Source organism: Synchiropus splendidus, chromosome 5 (genome assembly GCF_027744825.2).
Source record: "Synchiropus splendidus isolate RoL2022-P1 chromosome 5, RoL_Sspl_1.0, whole genome shotgun sequence".
Taxonomy (NCBI): Eukaryota; Metazoa; Chordata; class Actinopteri; order Syngnathiformes; family Callionymidae; genus Synchiropus; species Synchiropus splendidus.
Genome location: NC_071338.1, coordinates 17,597,079 through 17,615,906, shown reverse-complemented (window position 1 = coordinate 17,615,906; position 18,828 = coordinate 17,597,079). Strand labels below are relative to the sequence as shown.

Below are 18,828 nucleotides of genomic sequence, written 5' to 3'. Positions count from 1 at the left end.
TGTGATGCTTGTCTCCATGGTAACTGCACAGGGTCCATATCCCCCCTGATCGCAAGATAGCGTCACTGTCCTTGACTGTATTCAGGAAGGTGATTTAGGGGTGACGCTTCCTGCTCTCAGGCCAAAGAGTGTAGTTACAAGATCATCTCCCTCTGATCAGGAGAAGAAAAAACACACACACAAAAGAAGGTGAAAAGAAGGTGATGCGAAACCAGTCCCAATCTCATCTAAAAACACTTTTCGATTTGGAGAAAACACTTCTTGCAAAAGTCAGTTGATAATACCTTAGTAGTTAGAGAGAATGTTTTATTTATTTTTTATCTTTTAATTAATATTATTATTATTATCATTATTATTTATGTCATGCAGTCTAGCAGGGGAAGATCTGAGTCATTTTCTAGTCTCAAGAGACACTAAAGAAATACACACATGCAGGAAAACATAAACATTTAGAATTCATACTGCGTGTTTGGCACATTGTCCAATGACCAACAAACCTCCCATCATATGGTTTTAAATATTGAACGTGAAATCTTAAAATGAGATATATATTGCTGGGGTCATTTGTCAATGAAATTCACTACATGATATCAGCACGTGCAGGTCGTCGACTTCCTCTGACTCATGATGGAGCCTCATCCATCACGCGTTTAAAAGTTATTTTGTCTGGCCAGCTGCATCTCCGTCTTGTCATTTGACTCACGGCGGGTTTCTATTTCACAAATTGGTCAGAAATTGCAGCGTCTGAGAAAGATCACCACAACAAGCGCAGATATCATGATGCTAAAAATACACATGGCTGACTCTATTTCGGTGGCCTGGCAGATAGATCTGATTACATGGCGCATCGATTGTGGTCCAACATGATGTGTCCGCTCAGCTATTCTCAGCTGCAATGAAGCTCCCTGGTGCTATTTTGGGGTGCATATGCATGAGGATGTGTGAAGTATCCTTTACAGGGACATGTAAACCTTCATTTTTAATTCATAAACTTCCAAAATGATTTGTTTTTCACTAACATCAGCAAGTATGAGGAAACAAATCAAGGTCAAGAGACCCTAATATATATATATATATATATATATATATATATATATATATATATATATATATATATATGACATACATACATGTATATTATATATAATATGAAGTCATATATATTTTTATAATATAATATACATTCAGATATTATAACTATATAATCCATAATATACATTTAGATTATGTAAAATATATGATACACATGAAATATCCGAATGCTGTAAGTGTATTGTGTAATTCGTATGTAATATTCTACCAATTTTTTTGCCGTTGTCACGCCTTCTCACATCACAAGCTCAATACTACCATCTCTTGGTAGTGCAATGAAAACACAGTACAGTTGGCGACTTCACATAAATGATTATCATTTTTTTTGTTTTTTTTTTCTTTTTCTTCATAACGTTATGTAAGAGGAAAATTTGAAAGGCATGTAGCAGTTATTTTTTTCATTATTGCATTGTAAAGTTGTAGCAATGTTCAATACCTCCACAGAAGTGTTGTACAATTGCCCCTGAATTATTTTTGTTATATCATTTAGTTTTTCTTTCACCTTATATTTTTGATTAAATAAATAGAAGCACACTTTGAAATGGTACATTCAATAAAAAAAATAATAATAATAAAGGGCCATATTATTACCAATACATTGCTTTTGAAAATTCAATAAATATTATAGCTAAATATATAGCTAATTAGCTATCCAAATGCAAAAAAGATACCCTCTTGTTTAAAGGGATTTATGAAAAAAAATCTGCTTACGTTTCTGTGCATATTTAAAGACCGCAAATCATATTTGATTACATTTTAGGAAAGAATAAACTGGTTCATGAACTTTGTGTGCGGAGTGTGCTGAGTTAAACAGCTAAAGTTGCATTCCCCTGAAGTCCCTTGCTTTTGAATTCGCCAACATCAGACTGCTCACTTCGTCCCCTGGTGGCTTCACATATTTTCGCTTCAAAGCAGGCCTTAAATGGGCAAAAACGCATTGCACAGAGTTGAGACGAAGTTCCCACTGGTCCGGATACATTAAATAAAATAAATTAAATTAAATAAGAGGGAAGATCTCTTTCCAACTTCTGCAATGTTCAAAAATGTCCATGACAAGTATTTATACATATTTAAATGAGCTGCATTCCAATATGCTTTGTTTTTCACCCACCAAAATTGCACTTGGGCCATTTGAAAAAAGCCATTGAACACTTACAGATATAATCTGACAAAATGTGTGGCATGGCATGTGAGTGATTTGGCTTGTAAAGAAACAACACTGAAAATTGACTTATTAAAGTCAGATCTACCATTATCCAATGTCGATAGTTAAAACAATCGCTCTGCATTTTCATAATCTGAAAGACACCTTTGAAAAACAGTCAAACACGTACAAAAAACATTTACATTTAGGTTTTATTTAAATCAGTCAACATTGCATTTTATTACATTACAAAAAAAGTCCTGAAAGACATTGTTCAACTTGTTTTTGAAATAGACATGTGCAGCTACTGTCTGCCTATTGTTACATGAGCTCGACTTTGTTTTATTGCAGCCATAAATCAGTATTTTCACAATGATCCGAGGTGATATAAATAAGGATCAGGTTTAGCTCCCAAATCTAAAGGTTTTACTGTCTAGACGATGCATGTAGCGCCCAGTGGGCCCCGACACTGTAGAACCTAAGAAACATAATCAAGGTGGTATTTTTGAATACTTAAGAATAACCTTGATGGATGCGAATAGGTATCCGTCATCGACAGTACTCGAGGAGAATAATACTACAGTGCAGATCAACCTCCAGGGAGGATTGAAGGCCTGGAGGGGCTCTGCAGGTCAGAGATCATTATTGAAATGTTGGCGCACAAGAGGATCATTCAGGATCAGTCGAGAGTCTGAGGCCATTTGTCAAGCAGATACTTAAGTTACCACTCACACATTCATGGCAGAAATACATGACATCACCATCGACATGTGACTTGTAACATTTAAGCTCCATGAGTAAAATAATCTCAGCAGCCACGGGACACTAAATAAAAAGTTGCTTCCCTTTAATCGGTCTTCCTTAAAGCTTCGGACTGTGCGGCGCGTTGTCATACTAATTCCCTCTAATAACCTGTGCAAGGAAACCTCCTGAGCCAGGACTAACTACAGCGAGGTACTGGTGTTACTCATGTTTGCATTGATGGTGCCGTTGCTGCGCCTCACTGTCTTCAGGTAGCATTAGTTGGATGAACGCACTTTCCTGCCGTGCAGTGGCTGCGGAGGCCTGTAGTTGTTCTCCATGCGAAGCCTCTGATCCTCTTCCTCCCCAGTGAAGAGCAGCAGTCGAAATTTGCCCAACTACAGCCGGGGGAAAAAAGAAAAAAAAATCAATTACCACCTTTTTAAATACATAAACCTGTCATGAACTTTGTTCTAAAGTGGAGCTTGTAAGCCTGCTAAAGGATGAAGGGGATTATTCAGTTGGTGTTGGTGCACAAGTCCAATTAAGTGACACAACAACACAAAAATTGGCACTCATTGCCATGTCTGAATCGAGATCTGCTTATTTATATTAAAGCTACAACCCGCCATAAATGCTCCAATCGTCCATAAACTACCATAGAATTCCCACAATTCCACATTTAAGTTCAGACATCTGACTGAAATTATGTTCATTTCATCCTCCATGTAGTAATAGAAATGTTTCAGATGAAATATCAAAAGCAAAAGACAAAAGCATCACACACCAAAAAGTGTGAGCAACAAGATGTTTTGATTTAAAATCTGAAAAAGATTGAGTAAAGCCAATATCTCATAACACTCGATTTTGACCTCAACCAAGCAAAAAAGCCCAGTGGCATCTGATCTTTGTCCAATTTAGAACTGATGTCCAGCTTCTATGATCTCCATTCAGCACATGCTCCACGTGGGTTCATGGAGCATGCATTGCCTTTTTTAAATTAAAGAGGTGAAAATATATATATATATATAATAAATGAAAGAACCTGTAATACACGCCAATACAGAAAGTTCCACAGTGCATCAGTGTAAAAGTAGAAGCTCCTCTTAGTAACAATATCTAACTATAATACTTATAATGTACAGATTTGTGATTATATTTTCGGAATATTAATGGTGTTCATTGATTTGTGGATTGCACTTGTGACACTGGCTTTACAAAACTGTAAACAATTATTGAAATTTATTTTTCAATAGCATTAAAAAAAACAAAATCCTAAATGAATAAAAATCCATCTAGAACGACATGTGAGTGAGCCATGTCAAGTTACACAGCTCTTCCCTGCTGGGACTCCATGGGAGGCAATTCCCAATTAAAGCCGGCACTCTATTCATCCTCACGAGGATCAGCTGGAGGAGATCAAAAGCTTGAGCGGACGAGTCACAAGTGGAGGGGCCGGCTGGCAAGCTTACACCCCTCTGAGCACAGGTTTACTGGCCAGACACGGGGGAAATACATCCAAGCTTCCGCCATCACCACACTACCGTCTGCCTTTCTCTGGACTTCAAAACATGGAAGAAGAGAAGAAAAGATAAAGCAAGCTGCTGAGAATAATCCAGCATCTGACCAACAGGTGGGAGGGTTGAAGGAAGACATGTGCCGCCCTCATCCAGTTAGGAAGCTTAGCTTGTCGACAAGCCAGAGTCATCTGTCCCAAAGACACAGATTGCATATTCATCACAGCATCAGGGCGGATAAACTGTGAGGAACTGAGACACTGAAGGCCCTGACCCTAACCTCCATCAACCATCACAGTAATTTCACTGTAGGTCCCATTTTTAAAGTATATTATTAATATTTTTAATATCTCGTGATTGAATACAAATAGAAACTTGGTTTTGCGAAGGGTTTAGGGAGGCGCTTGCCTGTTTTTCGGACACAGTGATTGGCTCCTTGACGACAATCCAGATGACGCTTTCGTACAGAGGGGGCGTGGTCAGTGAGCCCAGGTAGGTCCAGTAGTGGAGACTGCTGGGAAGGAGGCACTTGGGGTTGAAACTTTTAAAATCAGTGACACTCCCCTGTGGTCAACAGAGAGCAGGTGTAAACGTCCAGAATGTAAGGAATGATTCCGTCAGATCTCACCTTGAACTTGACCATGTACAGAGCGTCTGTGACAGTGTGGAGCCACCTGTGGTCATCTCCTGTCTGACAGATTAGAGAGAGATTATAATGGCACTCACCGCGCAGAGTATTACACTGTACATGTACAAAATCACATTCATTTCTGCGTTGATATCAATGGATTATGAAGACATGAAGACAGACAAGGTGCCACACACTGCTTCACTAGACAGTAAGTTTCTTAAAAATTGTCCTGCTAATATTATCTTACTTCTAAAAAGATGCCAAGCACGGCGAGGCCATCAGGAGCTGTCGCAGCTTCTCCAAATGTCCTGTACTTGACAGCGTTCCAGTGCACTAAATGAAGCTGGAGAATCAAATAAGTTGCAGCAATATTAATCAAAAACAATCCAGACAGCACGGCATTGTCAATCCTGAACATTTAGACAAGTGAAAAGCAGAAATTTAAAAGTTTGGGTTTTTTTCCCCACAAAGAAATCTCAAGTGAACATCCCTTCAGTGACAGACTCAAATTTCGCGATACTTGATTGCACAATAGTGAATCGATATTAAAGTCGACAATCAATATATTTATGAAAGAAAAGCTTGGACATGTTTGTGAGTTTACTGAAGCTTCCGTCCAGAAAGTAATTCCACGGCACATTGTAACAAGACCTCACGAGTGCTGTGGCCCAAGTTGGAACAGCATCGTCCGCTAACCATTATAATGGTTGAATCTGAAGGGATGAGACCAATACCTGCGACATTCAAAGGGTGACAGACAATGTTTGTAGAGTCAAATACCCACGCGACTAATAGATGAACTCAGATCGATGTAGCATTTACTAATGGCTAACGTGGAATAAGTGGATGTAAATATTACAATATCACTTTCTATTGGCCAGATCCCTGTCAATACACAGCACTGACGCACAAGGTCTGTGATTGGGTGAATAAAATGTCTGCAATGATAACTAAAATAAAACAAAATATTGGAAAATTGGGGGGAAAAAATGCAATACAAACAAACCAAAAGATAACTGGAAGTTGTATGAAGAAGTGAGCCACCTCAGATGCGTAGCTTTTCCCGGCCACGGTGTGCTCCGAGCCATGGCAGCCTTTTCCACCCCAGTGGAAGTGAAACTGTTTCAGTCTGTACGGGTTCTCAAGAGGACCTCCCTGGATCACTGTGGGGGAGCAGAGTGGAGGGGATGGGTGGGAGGCGGGGCATATGAAAAAGGTGTAAAGGGTCCCAGTTAAACACAGGCCGCTCACAGAGAGTACATCATTTACAGAATAAAACAAACGTCAGCCAGCAGCGCTACTTTGATCCGCTCCTGTGGATATAAACTGGCCATCAATTATCTAGAGCTCGCGTGTCACGGAGACAGGCCAGCGCGGAGCGTTACACAAGCCTTTGCCACAGACAGCTGAGTATGGACTTCTTCTGGGCCACTCTAATCTGATGTAATTCATTCTGATGCTGCTGACAACCTCTAGATCAACACACCGCACTGGGATAGTTAGAAGGACAAGAAGAGGAGCCTTCAGAGCCAGGAATTAAATTAAATATGCTGGCAACAAAAATGGTCAATTTTGGAGTATATTTTGTGTCAATAATAAAAAAAAAAGGTGCATAATCAGGTGTTAGCATCTTGAAGCCATAGTTTGTTTCTATTCAAGGGTGACAGTCTTTTTTTAAAACCAGCTTTTCCATTGAGCAGAACCTGCCAATCACAGGATGACAAAGTGCAGCTCGGAGAGACCTCGGCAACACGTCGTATAAATAATGGAGTTTCCTGCACTTCTATTGACAAAAGCACATGACATTACAAAGCACCCACATTCAGAGCTCATCATTCTGGATAATGACTGGGCGGTTTACAAGGATCCTCCCAACTATAATGGACCATTCGCTCATAATAGCAGCTGGGATGACTTGTGGCTATTATTTTGCATCCACCATAATCGCTTGTTGATATTGTGGACAGAATTGTGTGGCATTTTCATTTATTATCCCCTTTATGAGGCAAGAATCTTAAATGGTTGTTTAATATAAATGAAGTTTGCAGAGTCTACTATTTTTTTAAGCTTGAATAGCAACAGATTCAAAGAGTAGTTCTAGAGCAGAGATGGGCAATTACATTTCCTGGGGCAGGGCTCAACAAAGACAGGAGAAATTAAAAACAACAGTTCTTAAAATGAAAGAGTCAAAAAAAAAAAATCAAATAAAAATATCAAATAAGGATACTAAAGTGTGATCATGCCATGACACTTAAAAAAAAAAAAAAAAAAAAAATATATATATATATATATATATATATATATATATATATATAGATATATATATAGATATAGCTTCCTTACAAATCAATACATGTAATTTAGTATTTATGTTTTTAATATCTGCATGCTAGAGTTTGGAACAAAGCATGAGACTTTGTTACTGTTTTTCGGGTAGAACAGTCAGAAAGAATGAAAGAAGTTAAATGAAGTTGTAAAGTAAATCCTCTTGTATTTGTCATTGAAATAGCATGACTCGTACTACAGGGCTTCTATAAAGCTCTCAGAAAGAGTTCTACATGATCATTTTCATAGGTTCACTCTGACGTGCCCCCCTCCAGGCTGCACTTCTCTAGAGAGAGGTTTTCTTCTTCGTGGCGCAAGTCACTTTGATTTGGCTGAAGTACAAAATATATATATATATATATATATATATATATATATATAAATAAATAAAATAAAAACATTTCCTTTTACTTACCTGACCGATCATCAGAGTCATCAAAGTCCACCAGCACAGAGTGTCCATTGTTGGTGATGTTGATGGAGGAGCAGTGATCGTAGTCCAGGACAATCGGGCTCAGGGTGGAGTCATGTGAAGCCTCATGAGGGTCAATGTCAATGGGAGACTGTCGGTTTCCCTCGGCAACGGGGTAGTTTTGGTGCCACACAGATGGCCCTTGTGATAAACAAAATAAAAAGGCACAATGTCCTGACTTGAGCGTTCAAACTCAGAATAATTGAGTTGGGTGACAATATAGTAGAAGTGATAGCGTTTGTTTCTCAAGAGGAAGAAGTTAAAAAAAAACCTTGTGGTCGCTGCTCTAAATCAACAGTGCGCTAGTTGGACTGTCTCAATTTGCATTTGTGTTTGCACAATTCAGGATCTGCAGCAAAAGACTCCCTCCACGTACTGCAGATCACTTGGAGGTGAAGAGCGGGATGCAAATGCTCAACACATTCAAATGTAAGTGAATCATAATAATAATCAAACATCACAGTAGTTATTTGATGGTTCATAATGAGTTAGTTTACATGTTACAGCTTGTTCACCGGTCACTTACAACTTTGCAGAATTTCTGCTATTTATTTTTGGCTCACCCTCCATTTACCTTGCTGCTGTAATGTTTGAATTACTCACGTGAGAGGAAGAAACAGGGGGAATGACTCGTTTGGCTTCTTTAAAAAGCCACAAACTGTGAAAGACCAAAGCCTTAAGGCTCAAAAAGTATGAGGTTTTAATTCCGACGCCATGGTCATGGGCAGGCAACAAGGAGTAATTGAAGTAAAAAGTGAAAGGTGATTTTGTAGCACTTACAGGAAATTGAAGGAACATTTCACCGGGTGACACAAACAGAGGAATGGTGACCAACATTATCGAATTAAAACTCCCATCCACTCTTGTAATACAATAGGATTAAAGTTAGCAATGCTCCTCCTGGACAAAAACAGTGGCAAATCCAGTGGTGGATTAAGGTGGTCGGGGGGCCCCTAAGCTATTCTTTGTGTGGGTCACCCCTCTTACTGGTGCTCTCTCAAAAAAAAAGACAGTAAAACATGGTTTATATTACACTCACAACACATACGTGAGCTGCTTTCAAAAAATACACTGACACTTATGATGAATATACGTGTTCACGTTGCATGCGGGGGAAGCCTCTAGTGACCAAGTGTATCCCGCCATTTTAGGAATTCGGCCGTCGTAGATCCCCCTGTTCTCTCAGCTGTTACGCAGTGATGTCATCTGATACATGCTTTAGGACAACTATGATACGAATATTGTAAACACAGCTGAATACTACAGCGACATGACAACAGCATGCATTTCTAAATGACACAATATGCTTTGTTTGGGGGACACATGCCCTGGTGAGGATGCACCAGTGACCAGAAAATATGAGGAGAGCATTTGGAAAGGAAATTGATGGACTGAATTGAACGGTGAATTTGTTCAATGAATTACGATGACAATGAGAACGGGGGATGTGAGAGGACTTCTGTCCAGACTGTAATGTTTGGCCCAGGAATCAGATCCTGGTTTGTCGCCTGTGTACTGTAAACATACATAGATTTTTTTTTTTTTGCTAAATTCACCTCCTAACCAGAGTATGACTTTCATCCAGCTATGCCTCTAAGATTATGATGTGTCAACCCCCCAAGTCCCAACCTGGATCCCACTCAGGCGCCACCGATATGGGCCTTAACACATGGGGCCCCACTGAGGCCTTGACCAGGCTGTGCTTTAATCCACACCATGACTTGTGACCAGTTGATCCAGAGTCAGTGACTGGAAACACAGGCCCTTTACATGTAAACATGGCTCTTGGCTTGAGTGGCAGCATGACCAAATTCTTAGACTCAGAGAGTGATACCTCCTGTTGCATTTGAAAGTTGGAGCTGATACATGGTTTTCTTTTTCTTTTTTTTTTTAATAAACTCGTGTAAACTGTGCTGTATACAGGTGATTCATTCTGTGATATGGGTTCAAGACAACTCTCCTAAACGAAGGTATCAGCAACATTATTGCAGCTAAAGAACAGCCACCTTTGCATGTAAATAAAAAATAAAAAAATAAAACACCATTCTAAGTCAGGTTGGGCGCTCGGCCGAGATCTCACCGTTCTCCTTCCCGTATCCCCAGTGGTTCCCGGTCATCGTGGCCGCGTCTGTCCGCAGGACTGTGCGAGTCTTCCGCGTCTTGCTGCTTCGGTAGCACCGGCGCGCACGTGTGAGCCGGACACGGACATCCAGCCGGTGCCGCTAATGATGAACGTTTTGAAGAGGCGGGAATAAGATCAATTATCCTCCTCTGGACACGCCCCCCCCCTCTCGTCACGCGCACACGCACCCACGCACGACTGACAGGTTAACCCAGCCGCATTATCCTCTGATAAATACTGACGCGAGTGCGCGACTCAAAACAATTTAAAAATAGGCAATGACATAGTGTGGTGTTAACGCTAGGGTTGTTTTTGAACATAGTATCATTTGAAACACCATATTATCGTTAAAAAAACTTTTCAAACTAATGGTTATTTGCTATAAATTTTTTTCAACCACTATTGATAAAATACCCAAATACAACTCAATATTTTGTTTAAATTAATAAACACATGGTTGCATAATAATTATTATCACTCATGGACATTTAAAAGCCAACATGACTTCTTAATAATAAAAAAAAATGTGTGGTATTGTCGAAAGTGCGGCTGCGTGAGCTGGTTTGTGTGGAATCTGTTGTTTGGTGCCGAATGTGCGGATTCGACTCGCCACACTCTCACCCGGCACCATGGCTGCAACTAAAGCCTCCAAAGAGCAGAAATATGATCGGCAGCTTAGGTAATAGTTTTCTCGGGAGTTGCGAGATTGTAACGACAAAATCTTGTAGTCAGTTCCCGGCTCTTAATATGAGCTGCACTTAGCCAGAGTGGTGAGCTGACGTTAGCTTACTAACGTTAGCAGCCGTGCTAAAACTGCGGCTAAACGTAAACATTACCGGCGAATGCCTGTTTGGAATATCTGCATGGCATTCCACATCGATACATAACCTCAGTTCAATAGCACGTGTTTTTATTTGTCTGTGGACATCAATTACGAAACAGTTTTGGTCATTGTGCTGGCTAATTTGAATGTGTTTGGTGCTGTCCTGTAGGCTGTGGGGTGATCATGGCCAGGAAGCGTTGGAAAATGCCCATGTCTGTTTAATAAACGCCACAGCGACTGGGACAGAAATCCTCAAGAATCTTGTTCTTCCAGGTACACGCCTGCTTTACTTACTTACTTACTTATTTATTATTTTTTTGCATCAATTGTTGATTTTGAGCTCGATTTCATTTTAGGTATTGGAGCGTTTACCATTGTAGATGGGCACACAGTGACAGGCGAAGACGTTGGAAACAAGTATGCTTTTGTTAAGCAAAGATGAATTATGACTTTTTACTTGTTCAAGTTTTTCACTCTTACTACTTTCTTCCCACAGTTTTTTCCTAACCCAAGATAGTATTGGAAAGGTAGCCCTCTTTAAGTAATGTATGAACAAGTTACCTGCTGAACATTTCTAAACTCATAATATGATTGTTTATTTATTTAGAACAGAGGACAGGCAGCTACTGAGCTTCTCCAAGAACTGAACAGTGATGTGTCTGGGAATTTTGTGGAGGAGGTCAGTGTTTGTTTTTGTCTGTGAAGCCCACACTTTTACATCATGCAGTTGTGTCATGTCTTTTCGATGTAATTGAAGCTGTGATGTGTGTGTGGATTTCAAAAGCAAATATTTGTCTAAGGGATCTTAATCATATGTATGTGTCTCTCGACAGATGCCAGACAAACTGTTGGACAGTGATGCTGAGTTTTTCCACAGGTTTTCTGTAGTCATCGGGGTCCAGTTACCAGAAAGGTAAGCTTTGTTTGTTGTGCTTTTTTTGTTTTTACTAAAATGTTCTTTTAAATAATAACCAGGTTGTTGGTGATTTTATCCTACACAGAAACTAGGGAGTTATAAATCGAGTATTTCTTGATGCATAATTCTTATCAGTGTCATGTTGCATGTAATTTGTTTACCCCAGTACTGAAAGTCTAACAGCACTTTTTTTTCCCTGACTTGCTGCAGCACCTGCTTAAGACTCGGCTCAGTTCTTTGGAGCGCCTCAGTCCCCTTTCTGGTTTGTAAAACATATGGCCTTATTGGCTACATGAGGCTGGTGGTGCAGGAACACACAGGTTTGTCAAACACCCCTTGAGGCCTACACAGTAGAGATGCGTTCATTTATCTAGCTGCTCAGTATTTTATGCCTTCATTTTTTCCAGCACTCAGGACTATTTTTTCTTGTCTGTCTTTCAGTAATTGAATCACACCCTGATAACGCTTTGGAAGACTTGAGGTTGGATCAGCCATTTTCAGAGTTGAGACACCACATTCAGTCCTACAATCTTGACAGCATGAATAAAAAGGTCAGCGTCATTGTTTATATGACATTTCTGTGCCTGTATTATTTTGACTTTTTTTTTCTATCTAGGACCATAGTCACACTCCATGGATCATCATTTTTGCCAAATATCTTGACAAGTGGCTTAATGAGGTAATGGAAGTTCCCCAGAGTCAAATCATCCTTTTGTCACTGAAAATGTCAGATGAAAGTGTTTTTATGTCCTCCAGCTCAAACAACAACCTCCAAAGAATTACAGAGAGAAAGAAGCCTTCAGAAATTTCATCCGGGAGGGTGTGTGCTGACTATACAGATCCAGTATATCCGTAATTATAACTTCCATAACGGAAAATTTCTTGGCTTGATGACCATTTTACTGCTGTGCAGGGATCCTTAAAAATGAGAACGGTGCTCCAGAGGATGAAGAGAACTTTGAGGAAGCTATTAAGAATGTGAATACTGCAGTAAATCCAAATAAGGTACTTGGACTGCAATATTATTTAACCGTCTTTTGTCAAAGTTGTTGGCAATAATCTGAAACTTCTTTTGGCAGATCCCAGGTGCTGTGGCCGACCTTTTCAATCACGAGCAGTGCAACCACATTACGTGCGAGGTATTGGCTTCTTTGTTATGTATTAAAACTAAAATATATTCATTGGGAACAATTGGGATGACCTCTTTCACCTTGTGCTTTCAAGACTTCGTCCTTCTGGGTGATGTTGCGAGCTGTCAAAGAGTTTGTGAGCAATGAAGGAAGTGGCTGCCTGCCTGTGCGGGGAACTATTCCGGACATGATCGCAGACTCTCAGAAGTTTGTCAGCCTCCAGAATGTGTAAGTATAGAGTCTCTTGCAAGCGAACTCCAGATTAGCATGTCTGTAAAAAAAATGAAAACAAATCTGTGAGTTGATTTCGAATAATTGTAAAAAATGTAAAATTTTGATGTCTTTTTTTGACAGTTACCGAACAAAATCCATGGAGGATGTTGCAGCTGTTTGTAAACACGTAGAAAGTCTGTTGCAGTCTGTGGGAAAGGTAATGGATGTTGTCTCTGTGCAAGTTATTACATATTGTATTATTATTGTTAGAATATAGGGAGTTCTTTGCATGAAGAAGTGAAGTGGTGTGTTTTAAAATGGTACACATTTTAGTAAGTTGCACATATCTCTTCCACCAGTCAGCAGACAGCATCCCTGAGAACGACATCAAGGTGTTCTGTAAGTACAAACTCACACAATGTCTTATTTGTAGCTTTAAGCGTAGTCTGGACATAATTCTTTCAGACCATTTTTGTCATAACCCTCATGAAACACTCTTGTTTTTATTTAGGCAAGAATGCTGCATTTCTGAGGGTGGTGCGCTGCAGGTCTCTGGCCGAAGAGTACAGTGTAGACACGGTGAATAGAGACGAGATCAGTGAGTGTCGTCAGTTTGTGATAGTAATGCTTTTTTTCATGGCATTTTGATGCTGACTCATCATTTATGCCCATAGCCTCATGCATGGACAACCCAGACAGCGAGATGGTCTTCTACCTGATGCTTCGTGCTGTTGATCGTTTCTATCAGCAGCACTCCCGCTGTCCAGGTAGGTGAAAGAATCATGGTTAGCCAACAGTATTTGAGCTATTGAGCTTTATAATGAAATGACTCAGATTTTAAACTGAATCCAGTATGTTCATTGTTGAGCATGTTGTGATCATAAAGAGGAACTCAAGTTCTGTCTTGGCAGGAGTTTATAACTACCAGGTAGAAGATGACATCAGCAAGCTGAAGGTCTGCGTCACCAGTCTGCTGCAGGAGTTCAACCTCAACGTCAACATCAAAGATGATTACATCCACGAGTTGTAAGTTGTCGACCCAAGCAATGAAAAGTAAAAGCTCCCTGAACATCATGTTGAACTATGACGTTCAACTTGAGTCTTGTTTTGCTGTTTCAGCTGTCGATGCGGAGCCGCAGAGCCGCACACTGTCGCTGCCTTTTTGGGAGGTAATGTCACAAATTGATAAGATGTTGCTGCGTCTGTGTGACACGAATAAAAATGGTTTCTTTCATCCCCTGACTGTGAAGGTTCAGCTGCACAAGAAGCCATCAAGATCATCAGTCACCAGTTTGTGCCCTTCAACAACACGTTCATTTACAACGCAATGTCTCAGACTTCTGCCACATTTCAGTTGTGAACACTTTTGTCTACCATTTCTATTGCGCATGGTAACATCGGTAGTGCTTTTGTACACTCGACCTAGGTGTAGATGAGGGTTTCATTATTTTTCACACAATATCTGGTGGAATTAACGTGTTTATACTTAGTACTTTATTTGTTGGCGTTTTCACCCTACATCTTTCACCTCTACACTCATTTGTAATCAGCACATGTCAAAGAAGATTTTGAAATCTATCCTTTGGGAATGAAATCACCTACATTGTTAATAAACAGTCGTCTTTTGTGTTGTGGAGGATCAATGTAGCCATTAAAAATGATAAATAATATCATCGAATGCATCTCCCCTTTGTCAACAGTAGAGGGCACTGTTGTATTCTCTATACGCATAACAGCAATTAAGGGGAATATCCGGCTTGAAATTTCGTCTGGATTTTAATGCAGAAAAAACGCAATAATTGTTTTTCTCTTATTTTAGCAGAGCTCTGTGTAAAGTTCGTTTTTGCTCAAACAGTATGTTAAAGTAACAGCAGCGCGGACAACGTTTAGCCAGGCCACTGATGGAGGTGGACCACTTGTGATTCGTTTTCCTGACGCTTGGTGATTGGAAATTTGCAGTCAGCATATCTGTTGATTTGAACTCCAGCAGTGTGATTATCTAAAGACGCACAGGCAATACTGACTGGCCACAGTCCAGAAAAGAGTGCAGTAACGCTGCCAAGATTGTGTCTGTGCATTTCCTATTTTGGAATCTGGTCAAAGACTTTGGAGCAAAGACATCTGAACACCTTCCTTGGACTGTGTTGTCAGAACAGGTGTAGACTGGTTTGGTTTGTGAAATACGGTGGATTCCTGTCTTTTTGTTTATTATTGTTATTATTGTTTTTTGGTCTTTTGATAACAGGTTTTATGATATGCGTATGTAATAACGGGTCAGAGGATACAGCAAGAAGCTCAAGTGAATGATGTCATCCGTGCCAGTGCAGGTGGCTGGTCTTTCCAAGTGCAGACTTAAAAAAAAACAGGGTGATTATAAATGGGTTTCAGTTTGGTTCAGAGTCCTGGTTAAGGTTAGCCATTTGTTTTGCATGGTACAGTGTAGGGTGAGAGGCTGGGGAAACTTTATGTCAATGAGAAACTTCACAATGTCCACACAAGGATAGAAAAACGTGTGTGTACATGTATCAATATTCATGTGTGGATCTTCTGCTTTGTGAGGACATTTTGGCCGGTCCACATAGAGTTTTGAGGGTGAAAACGTCAAAATAACAGGGTCATTATAATTGGGTTTAATTTTGGTTCAGAGTCCTGTTTCAGGTTAGCCATTTGTTTTGGATGGTTAAGTTAAGGGTGAGATGCTGGGGAAAGCACTATGGCAATGAGAGGTTCTCATAAGGACAGAGATACAAGTAAGTGTGTGTGTGTTATATGAATCAATAAATTTGATACAATTTTTTAAGATGTGGCTCAGTAGAATCTAAACCAGATCCTGAATGCCGCTGCTCAGACCGTCTCACAGAGGACAACTGAGGCCGCCACAGTCGCTCGGGATGTCGGAATTACATCACAGGTTGTTTGTGATCTCAGTCCTACATGGAGGTTTCAAAGAGCAAAAAGCCTTTCATGTACAGCAGAGTTATTGAAAGCTAAAATAAAACCTGGGAGGAGTTGGACGAGCGTGCTCTCGCTGCCGATGCAGAGTTGTGATCCCACTACACGCCAGTTGCATTAACATTCACCCTGCTCAGTTGCGTTTGTAGATTATCAAGCTCCCCGCTCACAGAGCTAGTAACTGCTTATCTGTGTGCCCCAGGAGAGTCTCAACAAAGGATGGTGTTTGTGCGAGGGGAGGGGTGGCCGTAAGTGCCAAAAAAAAAAAAAAAAGAAAAATCAATCAGTAAAAGTGAGGCGCGGCCTGAAGAAGGGCAACGAAGCCAGCAGTGGGTTTCACTGCCGGCTATAAAGCAGGGGGATGAGTCAGCTTTGGGAAATGAAGCAAAAATGTCAGAGTAAATTGTCTATTACTCCACATGAGCTCACTTTTTTTTTTTTTAATGAAAGGTGTGAGGGCGATGAGTAGTTCCTTTGAGTGTAATGGTTGTGCGACCCACCCACCCAGCGTCCAGCTGGCTCAGAATGATGAGGCTGAATTGAAATGGACCGCCAGTGTTTGAGGGGTGACTGCAGGAGGCTGGAATACTTGACGTCTCTCAGGGGGCCTCTCCTTTCTTGCGGCGCACAGATGGAGTGGTGACACTGGAATGTATACACACACAACACTCACTTGAGCAATAAGACTTGTTATTGTGATTCCAAAAACTGCAGTTGCATGTCATCTCTGTGCGCTACAGTGGTCCTTTACATGCGTTGTACACTTCAGCAACTTTCCAGCAAGGGAGCTGCCTCAGCTGCCAGATCATAATGAATTTATGCTTTCCAGATGGACTCTTAATATCCATGCGCAGCAAATGTGTAGTCAGATTTGCAGACAACCGTCATGCAACAAGCTGGTTTATGAGCCGGCTGAGGTTGCATTTGTACGGACGCTGCGGTGCAACACTTCACCATATTTCCGGACGTGTTTGGGACAGAACTATTCCAATAATTCTTCCCTTGCATAGCCTGAGTGGTACAATGAGCTGTTTAATATTTATAGCATACACACCTGTTCAAGAGAGACAGTTTTCTTATATTTGCCATTTACCTTCAGGGGACACAACAAGGTTTTATTCAACAGCACTTTATAGTTTTGCTCTTAGTTATAGGCACACTCTGGTATTTAGGAGGCAGAATTCCACACGGCTGCCTCGCATTTTCAGACTCTCAGTCGCACTCTAATAACTTGTCTTAGCTCTGCGTTAACGTTATTAACATTTCTTTTCTAATTCTAATTAGTCACGCGCTGGAATGTGACGGAGGAAAACGTGTTTAACAAAGTTTCAGTTGGAAAGAGGAGATATTCGTAAATTCTGCGAGGTCACAACAGCTTAACTTTTTTTTCTTGTTTTCTTATCTATCATCCATAACAATGGCATGTAATGATAAAGTAATGCTCATTATAATCTCGATCAGACTCCATCAGCAACACTAAAGCGTGGCCCGGGGGCCACATGCGGCCCTCTAGCTGTGTTTATGTGGTCCTCATAGCAGTTGAATATGTTTATGACAAACGTGAAATGCATTTTGTCTTGAACTTTTTTTTTATAGTATTCTTTACTTGTTCAACTCTAAATATAACTTGTGAAGGATTTTTCAATGTCATGTTCTTCCCAGTCTTCTTCTTCTTCTTTTCCAGTGTTTTTGTTCTTGTTTTTGTTTTTGTGGCTCTTTTTTCTTCTAGCGCCTCACAACAGTCACACTATGTAATGTGCCAATTAATAAGGACGATTATATATTTGCAAAAAAAATGAAGATGGATTTATTTCATTGGACTAGATCCGGGTGGTGTTCTTCAGTTTCCATGAAGGTTTTGAAAGAATCATCATTCTCTTGTATGGCAACTCACCGCTGGTGCTCATGTGCCCATCGCTGCCCAAAACCAGAGAGAAAAATCAATCAATCAATCACTAAATGAATGCACTATGAGGACACTGTATTTAAAATATGTCCAGTTACAGTGATTCTACAAAACATTTTTTGACACACATTTAAACACAACATCATTTTACATATTTGCAGTCGTGGTTTGCTCTCTTCATTTAATTTGTAAAATGATGTGGCTCATCTCATGTGGTTTAGAACCGTCATGGCCGCTACGGTGGTTGTGTAATAAGGGACCAGAAAACATGCTGGCTAATGGAAAATGTGTTCTCTTAAAAAAAAGTGACAAACTCTACGATGCACATATTTGTTCCCCCCTCAAGCTGGCCTCACAACCAAAAAGTGGGTCAATAGAAGACCCTCCATTTCAAGCCCCCCCACCCCTTCGCCCCCGGCCCTTTTGATGGGGTGTCCTCTCTGACGTTTTTTTTTTTTTTTTGTCTTGTTAGGTGTGACACCAGTTTACTGTCCGAATACATCTAATGAATGATTCATCTGGATTGGTGTTCTGCTACCCGCGGGGCCTTTAATGAGTCTGTATGTCTGTGGGTCCAGATGGGGTCAGAGACATGGTCTCCCCTGTGAGACAGTGGTGTCATATTACACACCGACACACCAGTAAGCACACACTGTGCGCACACAGTGACATATTGTCCGACGCGCTGGTTAAACATGAACAATAGAACGACGAAGGCACTTCCCGTGGACTCGTTCTTCACAGGTCAACCCAGAAATATCTCGTAAAAGTATGTTTGCTGAATTTTCTGGCATATAATTTACTCCAACATGCAGCGGGCCACATTCTCCAGGTGCCATTCTTA

At 40.4% G+C, this 18,828-nt stretch overlaps 2 protein-coding genes across 3 annotated transcripts; one reads left to right on the top strand and one right to left on the bottom strand.

Moving 5' to 3' along the window:
* Positions 1-2,451: 2,451 nt before the first annotated feature.
* ca7 (carbonic anhydrase VII) lies at positions 2,452-10,143 on the bottom strand. 2 transcript variants are annotated; one of them, XM_053865881.1, is made up of 7 exons: positions 10,003-10,143; positions 7,866-8,063; positions 6,170-6,288; positions 5,373-5,468; positions 5,123-5,185; positions 4,903-5,058; positions 2,452-3,375 (listed from the first exon to the last, which is right to left on the bottom strand). In XM_053865881.1, the coding sequence occupies exons 1-7, from the start codon at positions 10,037-10,039 to the stop codon at positions 3,256-3,258; spliced, it is 789 nt and encodes a 262-aa protein (XP_053721856.1). In that variant the 5' UTR covers positions 10,040-10,143; the 3' UTR covers positions 2,452-3,255. The 2 variants fall into 2 exon arrangements, with proteins under 2 accessions (XP_053721856.1, XP_053721855.1); XM_053865880.1 differs by having other exon boundaries at positions 4,903-5,005.
* A 475-nt stretch (positions 10,144-10,618) lies between these two features.
* On the top strand, positions 10,619-15,926 carry nae1 (nedd8 activating enzyme E1 subunit 1). Its single transcript, XM_053865879.1, has 20 exons — positions 10,619-10,723; positions 11,037-11,140; positions 11,224-11,284; positions 11,364-11,394; positions 11,475-11,546; positions 11,701-11,780; positions 11,994-12,103; positions 12,225-12,334; positions 12,400-12,462; positions 12,540-12,603; positions 12,697-12,788; positions 12,863-12,922; positions 13,008-13,141; positions 13,268-13,343; positions 13,486-13,525; positions 13,638-13,724; positions 13,801-13,893; positions 14,038-14,152; positions 14,246-14,295; positions 14,377-15,926. Exons 1-20 carry the CDS (start codon positions 10,674-10,676, stop codon positions 14,484-14,486), a joined length of 1,602 nt encoding a protein of 533 aa, XP_053721854.1. The 5' UTR covers positions 10,619-10,673; the 3' UTR covers positions 14,487-15,926.
* Positions 15,927-18,828: the final 2,902 nt, after the last annotated feature.